This window comes from Tetrao urogallus, assembly GCF_951394365.1.
Source record: "Tetrao urogallus genome assembly, chromosome: Z".
In the NCBI taxonomy this organism is placed as follows: Eukaryota; Metazoa; Chordata; class Aves; order Galliformes; family Phasianidae; genus Tetrao; species Tetrao urogallus.
In genome coordinates, this window is record NC_136816.1 from 29464308 (window position 1) to 29485209 (window position 20902).

The 20902-nt window shown below is 41.8% G+C and overlaps 1 protein-coding gene across 1 annotated transcript in view; it reads left to right on the forward strand.

The window, feature by feature from the left end:
* Positions 1–1241: 1241 nt before the first annotated feature.
* Positions 1242–20902, forward strand: part of ST8SIA4 (ST8 alpha-N-acetyl-neuraminide alpha-2,8-sialyltransferase 4) — a gene marked incomplete at both ends in the record, with an annotated part of 49642 nt that continues 29981 nt past the window's right edge. Inside the window, 3 exons of the mRNA XM_079548654.1 lie at positions 1242–1354; positions 5767–5898; positions 17201–17458. Of these exons, the coding sequence (XP_079404780.1) occupies positions 1242–1354; positions 5767–5898; positions 17201–17458 (503 nt within the window). The remainder of the gene's footprint in view (positions 1355–5766; positions 5899–17200; positions 17459–20902) is intronic.

Sequence of the window (20902 nt, forward strand, 5' to 3'; positions counted from 1 at the left end):
CTCACTAAAGAAAATTGATTTTTAGAGCAACACAACTATTAGAAGCTCTGGCATCCTCAAGGATTTTTCTAAACCTTGCTTCATATACTATGCTTGTGAGTGAATATTCTCTTGGGTAGGAAAAATCCCTACCCATCTCCCCATCTGCTTGCATGTGAAATATCTGATACTGAACAATTCTGGAGACAGGCCATTAAACTAATGAGACACGGGGAAGGTTCTGTCATCCCGCACACGGGTATCTGCCCTGTATTGGGAGGAGAAGAGTCACCCTCGATTTGCCAGAAAACCTTCTCGTGTCTCCGTGGGAGCTTTGCTCCACAAATGTGAACCTGTGTGAGCAGATCCCTGTCACACAGAATGAGGACAGCGCGGGACAGCCCAGCCACATCGCGAAGGGCAAAACAACACAGAAGGAAGCGGGCACAGCTCGTGATTTCTTTCTCGTGTTGCATTACGCATTCAAGTTTCAGGTTGGCTTGTTGGGGTTGATTTGTGAGGAAGGGGCATTTGGGGCATTTCAGGAAAATGTCCTCGCACAAACTGGCAAATGACAACACAGCGTCGGCGTCGATGAAATGAGACCCGGACAGCGAGGAACCGGCTCCGGCAGCACCTTCCGAACCGCTTCCTCCCTCCCGCCCCCGGGGACGGGTCACCACCCGCAGCCAGCGCCCACACCCCTCCCGGTGCCCCGTCCGGGCCGCCCCGCAAATCCCCAGCCACGGTCCGTCCGGGGGAACGGAGGCCGCCCCTCCCGCGGCCCGCCGGACGCGCTGGATGCCCGCCCCCGCGCGGCGCCCATTGGCTGCGTTCCGCCCGCCACCGCCCCGCCGCGGGGAGGGAGGCGCAAGCGTCCCCCTCGGGCCGTCGCCGACGCCGCTAACGGAGCGAGGTCGGCGCGGAGCGGGGCGGCGGCGGGAGGAGCGCGGCGCGGAGTTGTGCCCCGGGCGGAGGGGAGCGAGGCGCTGGCTGCGGGCCCACCAACCGGGCAGGGGAGGGCAGGGAGCAGGAGAGTCAAACTAAACGCCCAACAGCCTCCGGCATCCGCGGCCGCCCGCTTTTTTTTTTTTTTTCTTTCTTTCTTTCTTTTTTTTTTTTTTTTTTTTTTTTCCTTAGAATTATTCCGAAAGAGAAACATCACTGTGTTTTTGGCACACTGCTCCGCGTGCGGAGTTGTTTTCCGCGCACCGCTGACAAACAAAGGAAAAGGGGGAGGGGGACCGCGCTTCGCAGAAGACATGCGTTCCGTCAGGAAGAGGTGGACTGTGTGCACCATAAGTCTCCTCCTCATCTTCTACAAGACCAAGGAGATCGCGCGCACTGAGGAGCGCCAGGAGGCTCCGCTCGCCGGGTAAATGCGGCGCCGCGCCGGGAGGGTCCCCGCGGGGGCGGCGGCGCTGTCCTGGGGGCTCCTCGGCTCCTCCACGACTGCGGCACCCCTGAGCCTCGCGGTGTGCGCGCCGCCGCGGCTCTCCCGGAGGCCGGGAGGGTCCGCCCAGAGCCGAGTGTGGCCCCGACCCGCGCCCCGAACTTCGTCCGGGCTCCGCGCGTAACTCGGGGCGTTCCTCCCTCTTGCGCCTGGCATTGCTCTGATGAAGAGCCGCCGCTCCCCACCGCCAGCCTGTGGAAATAAGAGGCGAAAAGTCCCTTCCCGCTTTGCGCTGTACCTCAGCTTTCTCTTTCTTTGTTGGTCACCTTGGCTGTGTACGTGCATGCCGGCGTTCCTCTTCTCCCTGCTAACTTGCACCCATCCTGTGCAGGAGTTGGGTGTTCCGCTCTAGCTGCCTCTTTCCCGGCGGCGGTAACCGGCACTGTTCGGGTGAAGGATGCGTGAATCCCACAGGCACGGTCAGCTCGGCGAGGGCGCGGAAAGGGCTCGCGCCTCGCGTTCGCCTGTGCGCGTCTGTTGCGGTGAGATGCGCTCAGTACCCGTTCTCTTTGGGTGTAAGCCCTTAATTTGAGGAAAAAGAATAAAGTTGCTGAAAGTGCCCGTAAGAGCCCGGAGGGAGCGAGGGCAACTGCAGTCCCCATGCGTTCCCGCGCACCGCTCTGCCCCCCATCGGGGCAGAAAGCGCGTCCTCCCCCAGCTCTGCTCGGGCGCAGGGCGGCACAGCGGTGCGGGGCACATTTGCGGTGCAGTGGGACAGCGGTGCCGTGCCTCGCAGCAGTGGCAGGTCATAGAATGACAGAACTATAGGATATCTTGAGTTGGAAGAGACCCACCGTCGAGTACAACTCCTGGCTCCACACAGCACCACCTAAATATCAGACTGTATGAATAGGGCTGATCGTGCCTCTCTGCACCTCTGGTGTGGTGTTCGGTTCTTTTGGCATTAAGGATTTTCACAAGTTGCTGTAACTTTCCCTGTTGTTCAGTTTAGGTGTGATGCTTCTGCTGCAGTGTTGTGGCACCTGCATATTTGGAGATGTATGGAAGTGTACAGTGTTTAGGTTGTGGGGTGCACAGAGGTTGGTGTGAATACAGAGCTGTGAGGGACTATCAGCCTCGACCAGAGGTCGTGTGTTTTTTAGCAGACATTTCTTCCTGTCACATTAGGGGCAAGTTAAATGATTCAGGAATTAGTCACTAGGTAAAACCCGTATTTGCCAGAAAAGTCCCCTACTTGTTATGACGCATTCTATTTTACATTATTTAAGAGGTAGTAAGGAGAAGCAATGCATTAACATTAACGAAAGTGTATTTAGGCATAGGTATGTATGTCTTTAGGAGTGCTTCAGAAGGCATCAGTGCCAAGTCTCTGCTTTGGTGGCAGCAGGATGTCGTGTGCAGGGTGGAAGGTGATGGAATGAGGGCCCTTCTCACCCACTGTCATGTGCTTCACTGGAGGACCACAGCTGGGTGCACTGTGACCGTCTGCCACCACTGCTGGCATGAGGCTCCCTTCCTCTTGAAAGAAGGGCTCTCTGGTATTACATGGGTTGTTTCTGGCTGCCACAGAGGAGATCCAACTGTTTTTTCTGTGGGACGTGTTACTTCCAGGAGTGCCAGGAACAGGGCTGTGAAGGCAGGAGATGGTCTGTTTGGGGTTCTTGGTAGCACCACAGTTAGATCCCAGGCTGTCTGTGTGATGCACAGGCATGTGGTGGTACCATCCGCTGTGTTTTCATAGTTGAGTTCTCACGGATGGTAATTGCAAGACTGTGCCCAGTGTCCTCTTAAAGGTTATGTGAAGTAATGTGAGTAATGAAATATTCATTACATAGAAGGGCTGTTTCCTACATATCATTGTCTTGGTATGAAATATGCCACTTAAAGCTGTAAAGCAGTTACTCGTATTCAGTGAACCATGTTCACTGAACCCGAACCATGTTCGGGAGAATAGACTGTTGTCCTGTGCTGTCTCAGTCAGGTTGGTCACCAGAGGAAGCTGGCTTGGGGCTGGGTCATCAGCCACACATTGCTGTTGCACCAGGTAGGGTTCGCTGTGGTTGTGGGTGGTACAGGGAGGCCCAAATCCGTTTCACGCTTTTTTTAAACAATGAAGAATTTTCTGGAATAAACTGAGAATTTTATGTATCAGCTTATTTCATTTTATTTTAAGTAAAAATTGAATGAACCAGTAACAGTAAATGGAGGGGAGCATGAAGCAAACATCTTTGTATTCATGCTAGAACTTTAGTGCTTAGGACCTTATTTTAGCTCATGAGAACATAATTCAGCATTGTTCTGCTCCACTGTATGAAAATCTGTGCAGTTCACTGCATGTGTAAATTATGAGTGCAGAAGACAATGACATTTGAAATGCAAGGGCACTGTAGGTGTTGTCAGCATAATTTCTCCCAGAGTTGTGTCACCTGTGTCACTCTTAAGGCGCCTGTGGGACAGGACTTGGGGGCATCTGTGAGGTGCTTTCAGACCGGGTACTTTCACCAGATGCATTTTGGTAGTTTTTTGTAAGGTGTATATGCTTGATCTTACTGCAATAAAATATATGTGGTTATCCATAACCAATACAGAAAATTTTAAGGAATAACATAAAAATAATAAAAAAGGATAGCAGAAAATACTAATTACATTCTGACTAGTGAATTCAGAGTGTCCAGTGTCATCCTCACATCCTGTGAATAAATTAGAGTAGGGAGCATGCTTTGCATGCACATCATGCACATACACAGTTGCTTACAGTGGTAGATTTTTCGGTAGGTGGCACTCTTACCTATGAGTCGGTGTAATGCTGGTGCTGCAGTGTGCTGGCATCGGGGAGGGAGGGAGACTGCTGTCAGTGATGCTGGGCTGCTTTTGGCTTTGTTGGTTTGTTGGCTACAGGGTCTTCTGCAGCCATAGCAGCTTTTGCAGATGACCGCTGCTACAAGTTATGTTAGCTTAATTAATGTCCCACTGAAGGATAGATCAAGTTTAGTCTGGTTTATAATTTACAAAATCATTGAATTGTAGAATCCTCAGAGTTGGAAGGGACCTTCAGAGGTCATCTAATCCAGCTCCCTTGCAGTCAACATGGACGTGTGCAGCTAGATCAGATTGCCAGGGCTTGATCCAGCCTTGATCCAAATGTTAATGCTCAGTGCGGCTCTGTATTGTCATAGTTCTCATTAAGGACCAGGATCCAGTTGCTTCATGCACTTACAGCCACAGGAAAACAAAAGCCAGCAATCCCCTAGATGACCTTCGGCCACACATCTTTAATCTTAGATCCTGTTGGTTGAATGGTTGGTGATCAAGAGTTCTCTTGGCAAGTCAAGCGATGCCTTTATTGTCAGTGGTATTTCAGACCATGCTTATTTAACTTACAAAGACATTTCTGTACATTGCTGTGATACGTATTCTTTCTTCAATACATTCTGCATGGTAAAATGTTAAATCCAGTGATTTTGATATATTTATATGTATATACACATTTGCTTGTGCATATATATATATACATGTGTGATATATTTATGATTAACAGCTTTGATTGAACTGAGCTGAATGTTGCTTACGGGGAAACAGTGTGGAAGATAATGAATACATACGGTGATAAAACACAATTCAGACCTAAGGCTTTACACTGTGCTTGCAGTGTTTTATCATTTGTTTTATTTGTGTGACCCTGTTGATGAATATAATTATAGTTGATAACATTTATGATTCTTCATCAGTTACTCTGTGGTTGTCAGTCACAGCTTACTATGGTTCTTAATTTACTCAAATAGCTACCAAAATTTCAGTATGAGGTAAATGAAAAGGTTTAAGACAACTGAAAATGTTTGGATATACGCATGCAAAAGTTTAACGAAAGGAAATTTTGTGTGGTTAGAGCCATTAAACTCCAAAATTCCGCTCATGAAAGTACTAATGGGAGGGAAAGAAAGTCTGCAAGGCAATTATTGTGTGCAACGTGACCAATTACTGGGGGAAAGATTGAAGGTTAACATTTATTTTTTAGTTTAATGCTGTAAATTTTAATACGGAAGTGCAGAATCTGCTTTGTACACCTGCTGAAATTTGGTGTAGATTCACAATTTGGAATTTGTTGTTTTTTTTTTTTTTTAAATATGTATGTATACATTTCATTAAAAACAAAAACATACTAGAGCTCTTAAATGGCACGTTAAAATGTTACCTATAGATGTCTCATAGACTACTCACAGGGAGAGCTCATTTGCTTGGCAAGCGGAATAAGAGAAGGGAAGATAACTGCTTCTTTTTGTGAAGAAAATGAAACAGTGCTGGTGCTTGTGAAGTAAGGTACTTAAAAACAGAGCTAGCCTTGCTGTAACTGTTTTTTCTGTGTTGCATTGCAGAGATGGTGAGCTGAGTTTGAGTCGATCAATGATCAATAGTTCTGATAAAACAATCCGAAAGGGCGGTTCCGCTATCTTCCAGCATTCTGTAGAAGGTTGGAAAATCAATTCTACTTTGGTACTGGAGATAAGGTGAGTGTCTTAAGTAACACATAATTCATTTCATATTACTATTGCCTACAGTTCTCTTGGTCCAGAACAAAGTCATTTGATTTACTGCTGCAGGTGGATGTTTTATCACAGAATCACAGAATCACAAGGTTGGAAACGACCTGCAAGATCATCCAGTCCAACCACCCTCCCATTCCTATCAGTACCACAAGCTACTAAACCATCTCTCGTAGCTCCTCATCCAGGCGCCTCTTGAACACTGCCAGGGACGACGACTCCACCACCTCCCTGTGCAGCCATTCCAGTGCCTGACCACCCTTTGAGAGAAAAAGTTTCTCCTAATATCCAACCTAAACCTCCTCTGGTATAACTTCTTGCCATTTCCTCGGGTCCTACTATTTGCCTGGGAGAAGAGGCCAGACCCTTTTGCACCACAACCTCCCTTCAGGAAGTTGTAGAGTGCAATGAGGTCTCCCCTGAGCCTCCTCTTCTCCAGACCGAACAATCCTAGCTCCCTCAGCCGCTCCTCATAAGACTTGTGCTCCAGAGCCCTCACCAGTTTCGTTGCCCTTCTCTGGACACGCTCCAGGGCCTCAATGTCTTTCTTGCAGTGAGGGGCCCAAAACTGAACACAGTACTCGAGGTGCGACCTCACCAGTGCTGAGTACAGGCTGATGATCACCTCCCTACTCCTGCTGGCCACACTGTTTCTAATGCAGGCCAGGATGCCGTTGGCCCTCTTGGCCACCTGGGCACACTGTCGGCTCATGTTCAGCTGAGCATCAACCAACACCCCCAGGTCCCTTTCCTCTTCACACTCATCCAACCACTCATCCCCAGGCCTGTAACGCTGCCTGGGGTTGTTGTGGCCAAAGTGCAGAACCCGACACTTGGCCTTGTTAAACCTCATCCCATTCACCTCAGCCCAGCGATCCAGCTTATCTAGATCCGTCTGCAGGGCCTCCCTGCCCTCAGGCAGATCGACACCACCTCCCAACTTGGTGTCATCTGCAAACTTACTCAGGGTACACTCAATCCCTTCATCTAAGTCATCAATGAAGACATTAAACAGGATGGGCCCCAGTACCGACCCCTGGGGGGCACCACTTGTAACAGGTCTCCAGCTGGACTTCACTCCATTGACCACCACCTGTTGAGCACGGCCCTCCAGCCAGTTCCTTATCCAACGGAGGGTAAAACTGTCCAAGCCACGGGCAGCCAGTTTCCGCAGAAGGATACTGTGTGAGACCATGTCAAAGGCTTTATAACTGTACTCTCTAAAGGTGCAGTGTTAAATGCAACTAGATGCCATTAGGCTGCTAAGTAAAGTCAACCTTTGTATGAATGAATAAAATGTTTTCACCTGGCTATGTCAGTCAGACCTTGAGGACAGTATCTACATTATGCATGTTGTCAAGAACCCTCTTGGAGTCAGTGATGAGAAACTGGCACTTTTAGAATATGATTTCCTCTCATCCTAGAGGACTAAAATAAGACAGATGTAGCCTGAAAGTACCTGTTTTTCTTCCTAACTACAAAGGGAGTTCAGGCGTGTGACTTAGATGTAAGAGTCAAGAGCTGCGACATGAGGTGCTGACCTCCCTGAGGCCGGTCTGAGTCAGAAGGCACACATGGCTTGGTGATGCTGACAATCTCATAGAGTTTTCTTTTTTTCAGAGGCAGAGAGGCCAGAAAGAGCCTTAGGCTCATGTTGAATGTGGGAGCACAGTGGAAGAATTAAAGCAAATGGTAGCTCTGATGTGTCTTAACAGAGTGGGCCTACCCATGCTGGAGCCTGGGGGAAGAGCAAGTGAATCTCCAAGTACTGCATTGCCATCATATCTTGTCTCAGTCAGGTGGGCAGGCAGCAGGAGAGGAATATGGGGCGGGGCTTAGCAGTGTGGGGGTGAGAAACATGAAAGTAAACAAATTTTAGCTGCAGTTGTTTATTAGAATAGCCTTGATTTTTGGAATATTAGGATGCTAAATTGGAATTTCATCTAATTAAACTGTATTTTCAGTGTGATTGTTCTTTCTTCCTTTTTTTCTTTTCCTTCTTTTCCTTTTTTTTTTTAAAGTAAAACAAAACAAACAAACAAAAAAGTAAGGCCAGCTTAAAAAAACCCCTCAACTAGCAATCTTTCGTCTTATGAAAGAATGTCTATTCTGAATGAGGAACTGTGGAATTTTTTTTATGACTACAGTTATATGTTTTTAATTCTAAAACACGTAGAGAAACACAGAAGCGTAGAACCACTAAATGATTTGGGTTGGAAGAGACCTCAAAGATCATCTTGTTCCAGCTCCATTGTCTTGGGCAAGGCTGCCACCCACCAGGTCAGGCTTCCCAGGAACCCATCCAACCTGGTCTTCAGTGCCTCTAGAGCACAAGGTTACCTCAAAAATGATTAATAAGTACACAGTGGTAGCGAAAGCAGTGAGTGCTGTATGTGTCACCCCATTCTGGAAGTCCTCTGCTGTGACAAGTGAAGTGCATTCCCACTGCAACAGCAGAGAATGGGGTCAGGGATGAAAAGTGTAGCAAGAATTGAGTAGGCAGTGAACTATGCTGCTCTTAGTACTTCGGATCCTGTAGCTGTGTCTCAGCTCTGTTGTGCGCTGTGGTGCGCTGTCCCCTGGATGGGCTCCCCGCTGTTTTCCAGGCTCATACCAGCGAGCATCTGGCAGTCAGCCATTACAGATGCACTTCCAGACCTCAGCACTGGAGTTTTTCCCAAGAATTTTTTTTGTCACCTGTTTGGCTGGTGTGTTGGTCACGAGGTAATGGACAAATTACGCTCTGAAGGTAGGCTAAGATACGTGATGTCCTGTACCAATATCTAAAATTCATATGCATGTAACAGACAGTTTAAATTGGAAAAGTAGGAAGCAACTTCAGAAGAATACTGCAGAAATTTCAAATCATATATTATAGTTTTGACAATGAGAAGAAAACAGCACACTGTTGTACTTGTGAAGTAAACTTGGAAGCCACTGAAAGACTGTGAGTAGAAGGAGGTAATTATCATTCTTAGTTATCTAGTTTTTTGGAAAAATCAGTTATCCTATTTCGGAACCATTTACAACGAATACACCTTTACTGCTCAAGCCAAATAACAAACAAGTAAAAATTTTACAATAGATTTTTGATTAAACTTAAAAGCAAAAATGAAGCTTAGGTTATGCTCATTTTTCACCTTCTTCAGAAGCAGCATAGATCATTAAGACAGAGGGTCAAACAATGGTGAATGCCATTGAAAGTTTTTTTTAAAGTCTGTAAATACAAGGCTATCATTTCAATCTAAGATGAGTTTCAAAAGATGAGTTTCAAAATCAATACCTTTTCGTATTGTTGGAGGTTGGGAAATTCTGCCATTTAAAAAATAATTAATGAGCTCTGAAGGAGCATATGATGTGAACATGTGGTATTTCTTAAAAATGGTACAGTGAAGAATGCTTTTTGTCTCAGTAGCGCAGTGAAGAAAAATGTGTGTCCTGAACACAGTATATGAAAGGAGTCCATGCCACCTGCTAGTCCTATCCCTTCCAGAAATCATCTTTGCTAATATATGTGGCATATTCAATTATGATATTCAGCAGTGAGGAAGGAAACTTTGCTGTACTTTCTCCTGAGGACCCCCTTGTGAAACTTGTTCTGTTCCTGATGCTGACTGAACAATACACGTTTTTCTTTCATTATTGCAGGAGGATTGCCATAACCTTTCTTCCCCATTTCAGCAGCAAGACGCATCTTAACCTTAAATATTTGTACTCTTAGGAATCTTTCAGGATTATCTTCAAATGTATCTAGCAATCTCCTGTAGTGTTTTCATGGTTAAACTAACTCTTCAGCCCTCAAAAGAGCATGTGAAGACCATGAGGATGATTCATGCAACTGTTAATGTGAGCAGCAATGCTCTTGTGGTTGAGCATCATCCTAGTAAGTAACGGTAGGAGAGAAACACTTTAAAAAAAGCTAGCACCTTTTGAATAATATATAAAAAAAACTTATCACTTCTAAGGAGTGGAGAAATAGTTTGTGTAACTATTAGCGTACAGCCTAGAGACATTTCATAAAACTTTTCATCAGTCATAAACTGCAGCTACCTTTGTGTCTTACATCAGCTTGACACCCACAATGACTATTTTAGAACATGGAAAATACTTGTCAGTGAATTTTGCTTTGTGCAAGGACTGCTCTTTAGTGGTATGTCTGGTCATTGCTGTCCGGCAGCTGGAATGTTACCCTTTGTTATTATACTGTGCTGCTTTCTCTGTTTGCTCATGTACTGATTTTATTAGCTCAGGGTAGTGACCAGTTTCTGTCAACCACAAAGGTCATAGGGGATCTTGGCCAGGTCATTCCTTAGTGAGTCAGTGAGTGAAAAGATTCATTATCCAGACCCATAAAGGTTTTGCAGGGTGTCTGGTGTCATAGACTGCACTCTCTTGGGACCTTGCAACCAGAAGAGGTAAGGGAATGTAGCAGCTGTTCTGGGAGGCCGATGCCCTTTTGAGGAGTTGCTAAGCAAGCATTAAAAGAAAGTGCTAGGCTTTTTTCTATTACTGAGGAGGGAATGGTGATGTTATTAATAACAAGGGACTGTAGCATATTTGCTCTTTAGCTGGTCACAGTTGCTGTAGTGGGAGAGATTTTTCCAACTGATGTTACCTACTGATTGCTGACAACTTCTTTGAAAAATAATTAGTAATTCCTGTGCCTGAGGGTAGAAGACTGCTTGCTTGATTCCCTTTCTGTCAGAATGACTTCAGCCATGTGTAAGGGGAACCCACCTTCTGCAAAATTGCGCGTTTTAAGGCCTTCCTATTCTTAGTAGAAATGTGAAGGTTTTCCTGGTACAGAAACAAGGAAATTTTGGTCATATAAGGGGCTGTACCTTCAAACAGGAGAGGTGTGGCTGAGATTATACAATCCTCTCTGATGGAGGACTGATGCTAGCACCTCTGTAACCTTTGTGAAATCATGTAATTACAGTGTGAAGTTTCAGGACGGGACTTTGGTCTTCCACTTATTTTTGATTAAGTGTGGCATGTGTTTGTGTTGAAGGGACTAGATAGGGGTTTTGAATTTCGAGAAGACAAAATGAAAAAATGATGTGTGTCTAGGCGTGTTCATCTCTTTATAATGTGAGAGAGTGGAAATTTCCTTTCTGGAAAGTGTGAGAACTTCTAAGATGTTAGCAGCATCATTAAAAACAAAACAAACAAACAAAAAAAAAAAACAGAACAAAACACAAGAAAAAACACTGTTGTGACTTCCCCTTCTGAAGAGTTTTGATTATTATCACTGTTTATCTTTCAAGTTAATATGAAACAGCTATGATAAGCCACTGAACAGCAAATGATAGACACTGAATTGGCACTGGAGTAGTGAAATTGCTCTGAAGCTTTTATAGGAGCTTTTGGAGGTTTTAGAGCCAGTCACTGGCCATTTCCTCCAGAGTCTGAGACCTGCAAACTGGGGCTTTCCACTATGGTCACAGTAAACTTCAGAGTTTTTTTCTTGCTCAGTCCTTAACGTCAATTAAAAATTCAGTGTTCTCTGTAATTGGAAGCAGTTAACTCCTCTGACTCCTTTCCTTTGGCTCTGGCTTTCTTCAGTGCATTGAAAGCTGAGGTATTTCTAGCCTTCATTTGTTAAGCAGCAGTTAGGCCATGCTATGTTTAAAAGTCCACTCTTCTTTTTGCTGGAAAGCTCTAAAGATTTGTAGCTTGATTATTGTAGCTTGATTAATGTATGCTTCAGCTGCTGAAGTGACCTTTCTGGTCAAGGAGGAGCATGGTGCCCTGAAAGTAGAGAGGGGGGGGTCAGCATGGAAACAGTCAGAAACTAACTGTCAGCCAGCACTTGGTGTTGGTTGTCTGTGGGCTGGTGATTGCCAGGAACCTCTGCCGTATTGGATGCAGTATGCATGGTTGTAATGAATCCAGATCTCTGAGAATTTGCAAAATTATTAGGAAGAAGGCAAATCAGAGTCTGTGGTGACTTAAGAGAATTAGGAACTTCTGAGAGTGAGATGTTGCTGGGCATATGCTAGTTATATATCAAAAGAATTGTTTACATTGTTTTATGAAAAAAAATAAAAATCAAATGAGTCCCAAAATACCTAAAACTTGAAAAGTCTAACTTCAGTTTAAGAGAGATCTAAGACAGCAGTTTATTTAGTTATCACTGTGATCAAAACAATATTTAAAAATTTAAATAATTATTTCTTTACGGAAGAAAAAAAAATACCCACCAAATGTTTGTAGATAAGTAGCTGCTGGCCTTTCAGTAGTAAGTAGCTCTTCAGAAAAACAAACAAAAAAACCCTTCAGTTTTGTTAGCATGTGAAAAATACTCCATGTAGTTGAATGAAGAGCACATTCAAAAAAATAACTAACTGATCTTAGTTTAGGAGTCTCCATGTGATTGGCACACACAGAGCATAAAAAGGATGTCCTGGAAAGGAAAAATAATTAATCAAACATTCACTGTTTGTAAATATCTCTTTCAGTGCTGAAGGCAAGCAGAGAGCTGGAGAGCATGGCTCCTCTGGAGCAGGCGTATTTTTAGTGTCTTAAATAAAAACAACAAAACAAAAAAGAACTCTGCAGTAACGTGAAGTCACAGCCTGCCCTTCTAGGCAGCTGCAACTCCTGTTTGCCTTCAGAGGAGGCAGAGATGTTTGCACCTAAGTTGGTTTTGGCCAATGGAATTTCTGTATTTCTCTGTTGTCTGACTGAAACAGAATTTTTAAAAAAAGCTCTTCAAGGAAAGAATTAATTAAGTGGCAAAAAAAAAAAGTGTCTTTGTCTAGTGTCCATTGTCCTTGGGGGTGTCAACAGCTGAGAGCCACATTCTGCCTTCCGTTTGGGGAGGGTGAAGTGATGTCAATACTTGACTAGACTGGAGTCGCTGGAAAATCAAATTGTTTAAAGGCCTGAGTAAATCAGTTGGAGAAAGTCTGAAGGAGAGCTACAAGAAATGTCAGTGACCTCAAACACATGACCTGTACTTAAAAAAAATATATATATATATATTTTAATTGGATGTCTTCGTAGCCTCAGTTAAATGAAGGTTCTTGCCAAGAGTAAGCAGTAATCTGTCCTCTGCATGCAAGGTAAATGGAAAAACAGGCTTCAGTTGCTGTGGGAAACACCCACACCAGCACTTGGAATATTGTGCTCCAGTGAGGATAAAAAAGCACTGAAATTAATCAAGATCATGAAAGAGTCCATTAAGTCTGCACTGCTGGGGAGGCTGCTAAAGCTAAGCTTGATAAACACGTGCAGGGTGATGTTGAAAAAGATCTATCTTCAGAGGGGTAGGGAGTGGACTAGGTGATCACTCAATCCTTCTGTTTCCATAAGGTAGTAGTTAGTGGCTTACCTCAGCTAGCTCAGTAGCGAGGATACCAGTCAGGCACTTCGCCAAATCCTGGAATTCCTAGCCAGAAAAGCTGGGACACTCCAGTGACAAGGCTTTCCAGCAGTTCCATGCACAGAGGAAGGATTTTCTCTGGAAAGGTATTTCAGATAGGGTTGTGGCCTACTTTGGCTTTCACTGATATTAGTGTTTATGACCACAGTTTAGAAATTTATTTGCAGTCTTAAAAGCCAAGTATTTAAATGATTTTTTTTTTTTCCATAATTCACACAGTTTGGAGGAAAATGAGGAAGAGTTAACCACTGTGTAATTGTAAGTGTAGTTGCTAGTAGTTCAAGGCTTTTTGAACAAAATAAAGCTAAAAAATGCATATAAGTAGAAAGATGTCACCACACTGCCCAGAAACTTTACATTGTTTGGAAAGGTATTTGAAGACAGTGTTATCTGTTACATATCCCTTGACAGTTAATCAGGAGTTGTACTCAGTGTTTAAGTATTACGAACATCTGGTTTTGGTCATTGAAGACAAGCCCCAGGTCAACCACGCGTTGTGACACCATGTTTGTATAAGTCACGTAAACAGGTAGTGGACAGTTCCTCGCCTCCAGATAAGCCTGAGCCACATCTGCCTCACCCGCCCACGAAGGGCTCAGTTGCAGTTTTATTCATCCAAACAAAACTTAAAGACCACCTCAAATGAAACAGTTCTGTTCCACATTCTATCTTAAGGTTGCAGAAGCTGTATCTGTTTAACACATTTACTAGAAGGTTCAACTAAAAATTATGCTGTTTTTTTTTCCTTCCTCGAATTGAGCGTGCTTTTGAATTTTATGTGCATCAGAATGTGAATTAGCACTTTCTTAAAATTATTTGTCAAGTCCATTTATTCAGCCTTTTTACAGCCTTTTTGTGTTGTTTTTTTTCAGGACTCTATGCTTGGGACAGAATAGAAGTTTAAAAGTGCTCTTACTATTAACCAGGATCAAGACTGAGACAGCCATATGTGCTTCATAGTTTGAAGTTATCACATCCTTTAGCATATCTTTTTATCTCAACACTTACGTGAAAGTGGGAAGTCCTGCTGTCTCTGTGGTACAGATGAGTCAGTAGCAGAGAGGAACTTAAAACAATAATATGAACATCTGCATTCTTAATCATATTTCCTTTAATATTAAAATACGTATTTTAATGCTGGCATTATACACATTTCTTATCAGCAAAGGGATTCTTATGCATACTTAATATCTGTGCACACAATTGAATTTTCTAATGAAAAATTCAGACTAAAATATTTCAGCTGTTTAATACGTGGTTGGCTGTATGGATCTGATTCAGGTCCACTTGAGGACTTGAGGAGAAATTCCATGAGCAAATGTAGTCAGGTAAAAAAGATTTAACTGTGAGTTGCCGAATAAGTAATGGAAGCCAAGGCATTTTTTGGGGGGGGGAGGCAGGGGGGAGCAGGCTCTGTTTGCATAACTTCACTGCCTTGCTCTTACATTTTGGAATTATGTACAAGATACTCAGTTGATGAGTAAATGTTGCTACTTGTTTGGTTACACAAATATTTAGGTCAGTTTGTTCCAGATATCAGGTATGGGTGCTGTAAATAATTAAAACAAAGCTGGTAGTGATCATGTGTGCCTTTTTTTAGTCAGAGCCCTAGGTTTCACGTAATTTCTGTTGTGTTTTCTGGTTTAGTTGTGGTCACCCCATCTCACATTAGAATGCGTTATGAAATGAGTCTCTGGATACTTTGGCTGATGTGTTGGTAACTTTCAGGGCATTAATTGTCCAGCCACTGGTGCATTACAGCCACTGGTCTGGTGGATCTTCTTAGATAATTAATAATTCTTGTCACTTATAGTACTGCTAGATCAGACAAGTCATTCTTTTTTGCTCTTTTTTTTTTCTCCTTCTCATTTCATAGTAGTTTCTTATTTGTTGCAGAGCAACAAATTACAAAATGAATTCATCGGCCTGGGAGGATTAAAGTTCATTAGACTTACAGGCTGAAGTGGAGTCTTTATCCTGTGTTACAGAAGCACTTTGCCTGGCCCTTTACACCATTTGCAGGAAGATTTCAGTACTCAGAATTTTAATATTCTCCACCATTCTCCCTTATTCTGAGACCCTTAGTGTAGGCTGTCTTTGCCCCAATGCTCCTTCATTTATACCTGACAACTGTAAAAGACACCTCAGAACATTCTTCTTTTTTCCCCTTTGTCCTGTTGCAGCAAGTGCGAGGAAGCACTCAAAAAAATATTTTTATCCTGTTTCCCTTCCCCTGTGGCTTTTAAAGTCAATTCCAGGTTGAGCGCTTTGTGTAACGGCAAGGTTTAGACTTGCCCTTTCCACTTAAGGCAGTGACACAAGAGCTGTCTGGTCATGGTGCTCCTATAGTTCACTCCTTTTTACTTGAGATTATTTCTCCTTTGTATCTCTCAGCAGGTGTTGCAACTGCTGGAGCAGTGTCTCTTTTCCTGTTTTGATCTGCTTTAAGGAAGTTCTGCTCTAAAAGTTGGTTACGTAAAAATAGTATTCTCTTACTCAAGAAGTAATCTATTTTAAATCTTATTTTATCTGCTGACAGCAGTGGAAAATGTAAAATTATTGCTTTTCTTCTTGTCTTGTTAGTATTGCAGAAATAGAAAGAAGAAGTGTGTTCATATTAACAGCTATGGGGATGACCTACCTCAGTTCATCAAGTCCTGTCTGTTCCATATTGGACTTTTAGCATGAGCTTAAATTCAGCCATGGTATTCACATCTGCTCCCAAATATTCACACTTTGCAGGGCAAAGTAGGCATGGGCATGGGTGCATAAGGCTGTGGTCAGTGGTCATCCTGAGCCAGCAGATTCTCCTGCAGCTCTGACCTTTTGTAGCTTTTTATCCCAGGGACAGACATGTACTGCAGACTGCTTGAGACTGTCAATGCTGGGATAAGTCCATACTAACTGTAGTCCTTAAAAGAATCCTTAAAATGCTTACAAGCAGGTATAGGTTACCATGATTTAACTTCCAAAACTAACCTTTAAGCAGATACGCTTTGTTATTTTCTGGGCACTGGAAGTGTACAGATGCTTAATTATCATAGTGCCTTGATCTGTGATAGCTTGTTAAGTCCTGATCTTGATCACATGTATCTGAACCCTGTTAACAGTTCAAACGTTTAGTGGCAGAGAAGCAAGCTGCAGGACTGAATTAAACTGATTTAAAGTAATGATTGTTTTCTAGGAAGTGTTCTATGAGTTCAGGGAACAGTTTAACTAGACCTTGAGCTGTAGTACTTAAATTTCCAGCATGTTTTTAAGCTGATTTTGCTTAAATCAGTGTGAAAGACAGTGGGTGTTCTTATTTCATGTTAATTAGAATAACTTTAGCTGAGCTTCAGTTAATTAGTACTAAGTTTATGCTAAACTGAATGTGTTACAGTGAAATAAGGAGCTGTATGAAAACACAGCTATTCTTGAACCGAGCTGAGTTGCGAGACATGACAGTGTACTGAAACACTTATTTCCTGAGCTATAAATACTTAATGTTTTAAACTGTCATGTTTCTATGAAAACAAACAGCTCTTGTCCTCTTTGAAGTATATGAATGTTCTGAAGCATTGTAAAACATTACAATAGTATATACTGTGTAATTTTTAAAGTCATCTTCCCTTGGTCTCTCAGTGCTTTCATCTCTATGGAGGAATTAAAATCCACTGCTGTAGTGCTTTACTTGTGATATTGTAATTAAGATTTGAATTCTGTTGTGACAGCTTTCCTCTAATTCCATTCTAGAACATGGGAAGTGACTTCTGTCTGTCTTGTTGCTAACTACCTGCAGTAGTATGCTGCATGCTCTGCATGGTCTATGTTAGATAATTCCATGCAGCAGTGAACAGTGGGTCTTACCCATGACTCATTTTTTTTTTTCCCACCCAGAAAGAGTATTCTTCAATTCTTGGATGCGGAAAGAGATGTCTCAGTGGTCAAAAGCAGTTTCAAGCCAGGAGATGTAATCCATTATGTACTTGACAGACGTCGCACCCTAAATATTTCTCAGGATTTGCACAGCCTTCTCCCTGAGATTTCCCCGATGAAGAATCGCCGATTTAAAACCTGTGCTGTAGTTGGAAATTCTGGCATCCTTCTGGACAGCGGGTGTGGAAAAGAGATTGATACCCATGACTTTGTTATAAGGTGAGTGTTCTGCTTTTGAACACACGGCCTGCTTTGCTTCTTGGACAAAAGCTGGGAGAAGTGCTTTAATCTCACCTACAGATTTCAGGGGTTATCTGAAATTACAGAAAAATTAATGTGAAACTGTGTTCCTCGTTATGGGATTCCCCAGATTTGAATATGTTCCTGTATTATTTACAAGAGACTTTTTTTCTAAAGTGAAAGTGAAACAAGAAGTGCACTTGATGAGAGGAGAGAGATTCGAGCTAATTATTTTTGCTGTTGTTTTTATTCCAAACAAAATAATTATTGTTATGGAGCCCATAGTACAAAAAATGCAAAATATTTTCTTTTTCAAAAGTACTCTTTCTTTCAGTAGTGATGGCTTTTTCTTTCTTTAGCCAATAGTGATGGCCTGTTGTAAATTACTATGTTACTTCTGTGCAGCATGGGGTAAAATTTCAGTGTGATGTGTTGATGCTGAACCAGATGGCTGCCATTAAGGTAATCGGAAGTCACACACATAAATTTTTTCACATTGCTTTAGAAACGTATCCATGCAGTTTGGGAAAAAAATGCTGATAAGCTTCACTTTTTATTCATTCATCTGTCAAGTACATACAATAGAATACTGTTGGCCTTCATAGATCAATAGAAACTATGCAGAATAGTAGCTGTCTTCATCTGAGAGCCTGGCATTATAGAGATACAGATCACAAGATCACAGATTATCCATGGTTAATGTATGTAATATGATAAAAGGGAGTAAAATGGAGAATTCCTGTTATTTCAAATTAAAGTCAGAGCATACTTCAGGGTTATAGTTTCCTACATTCGTCTTCTTACATTACAAAAAAAAAAAAGTTATATACAACATACATGATCACGTGATCTAATATTACCAATACATTTGGTAACCACTCACCTTTGGCTTTTGGGATTCTGGTGTTTGTAGTGTGGCAGACAGCTGTGTTTTTCTTCAGCTCATTTTTCTAGAAGTAATACGTACTAATTCTGCTCACTACCTAGCACTGTTCTGAAAAGCAGTTAGTGTATATAGAAAATCATGAGTGCATCTAGGTATGTTGACTGATGAACAAGACTTGCAGAATCTCATGATGCTGAGTGCATTATATTTAAGTGCTACAAAAAGTAATTTATACTATTGGAGTTAAATTTATGATCCAGTTGATTTTGATACTAATTTATGTTCTTTTTCTGTTATGAGATCTAAAACGAAGGTATTTGTGTTTGAGAGAAGGTCATTTCTTAGAACAGGAATTTTAATGGTAGATCCAACACCAACAATACCACTAATTTTATGATTAAGCTAATGGTGAAAATCTGTGGAACCCTAAATTTTCATCTTTCTATTAAGGTGATATGAAGATCTTAGTAATGACAAATAAAGACAGAGAATAAGAGAATATAGGCTCTATCAAGAGTAAAGATATAGTCAATACCTAGTGGTTTCCCAGGTACTATCAGGTATAAATTAGTGTCTTTGAAAGTCATCCAAAGTTGCTAATAACTGGCCATATTTCTTTGAGACAAGCCTTCTGTTTAACAGTGCTTCTCAAAGAGCATTCATCTGACAAAGACACGAAGTAATTAGAATACTAAAATTTAGATGAATGTTTAAAAATAGACATCTAAAATAGAGGTAAGTAGTAAGCATTCCTGAAATCCTACAAATTTTACAAGTAAAACAGTGCAGTTGTTCTTTACTCAAGAGTCATTTTTGCAAGGAATGTAATATAAGAATAAGCAGATTTACTGTATTTACTGGACATTTTAAAGTGGCCTCTTTTTTAGTTACTTGATCACTTGGGGACTTTGTTTTTGTAACATCAGAAATGAAGAGTCTAGGGACATGTCTTCTGCCAGGATAAAATGGATTAGTTCCACAAGTTTAGTGTAGTCATGCTTGCTTTGACAGCAGAAAATGTGACACACCTTGCTAAAATGGCAAGCACAGGGGCTCTTCACTAACAAAAAAAAGAAAAAAAAACTTAGGATGTCTATACTACCACTATATTATACTACCCTGTTTCTCATATCCTTTCTGTTTTTTCTATTTGTTTTTTTTACACCTTATCAATCCTTGCACCTCTAGAACTTTTGTGTTGGCAAGCTAAAGCAAAGTGCATGTTGCTGCAATGCCTGGAAAAGACTCTGAAGCATTCCCAAATCACTGATTCCATAAAGTAAATTAGAATGAAAATGTTAGGTAATTAATCTGATTGCATTTTAAATGTTTAAATAGCACAGTTCTGTTTCAGGAGCTGTTTTTCACACGATGCTCTTTTCAGCTGTTTCTATAGCTGTTGGGTCAAATGGTGTTCACTACATCTGAGAGTTAAATCTGAGATACATTTTGCTTTCCTGTTGTCTACACTTTTTCGTCTTGGAGGTCAGAGACCAGAACTGGTTTAGACATTACCTATCTCAACTGATGTTATTGTAATCTTTGTTTCTGTTATAGTTTCTATGGAAATAAATAGGGATTACTTTCAGAATAACCTGCATACATTATGATTATCTCCTTTCTTCTTTCCCCTGTCCCTGTCTCCTCCCTTCCTCTTTTTTAATGGACTTTAGTTTTCATTTAGTTTTCATTTTCATAATGGACATTTAGTTTTCATTTAGTTTCATTTCATTTAGTTTATAGAACCTTTTCAAAAGCAGTTGCTAACTAGAGTTTTGCAATTTTTTGATTAAATAAAATATGTAAATAAGTAGCAAAATCTTGTAGATTTACTCCTGGTGATGCTACTTCTGGAGAAATCCCTTTTGTTTTAGTTGGTCTATGTGGAAAATAGACCTGAAATAGTTAAGACACGTTACATGAAGCTGTGAAGCTTCTTCACTGCCATAGTGAACAACCATGTCAGGATATCAGTATTTAATTGTGTCTTTGGATTGAAGTGCACAGTTTATATATTACAAATCCTCTTGCTCAGCACAGGATTTTTTCCTTCCAGTTTAACTCTCAAAATCTAGGAATCAAACTGGAAATTTTTGCTATCGTTGGTAATGATATTTTAATAGACAAACCTAGCTCTCATTTTTTCAGTGTCACTTAACTACTTGCCTTGTCCAGTCTCATACTTAGTGAATTTGAGGTGGAAAAAGCCTTGTAGTCATTTAATAGATCTGCTGCTTGATCCTGTGAAAGGAGAAGGATAGTCTGTCCTAATTCCTCTCCTAGTTCTGGTTTTGTGGACAATTGTGATGTAAGCAGCAGACAATTAGCAGCTCTGTTCAGAAAGAATAAAATGACAGACCTGCCAACAATACTGTGGACATGTGATTTCTCGTTTCAGGAGGATAGCAGGAATTTCTCTGTATCTCCTTAAATTTTAATCCAAGTGGACAGTGATGGTATCTTTTTTCTTCTGTTTTGTTCCTTAAATTGATAGTAAAGAAACAGTTGTAATTTTGTCAGAACCCTAAGTTTGAGGG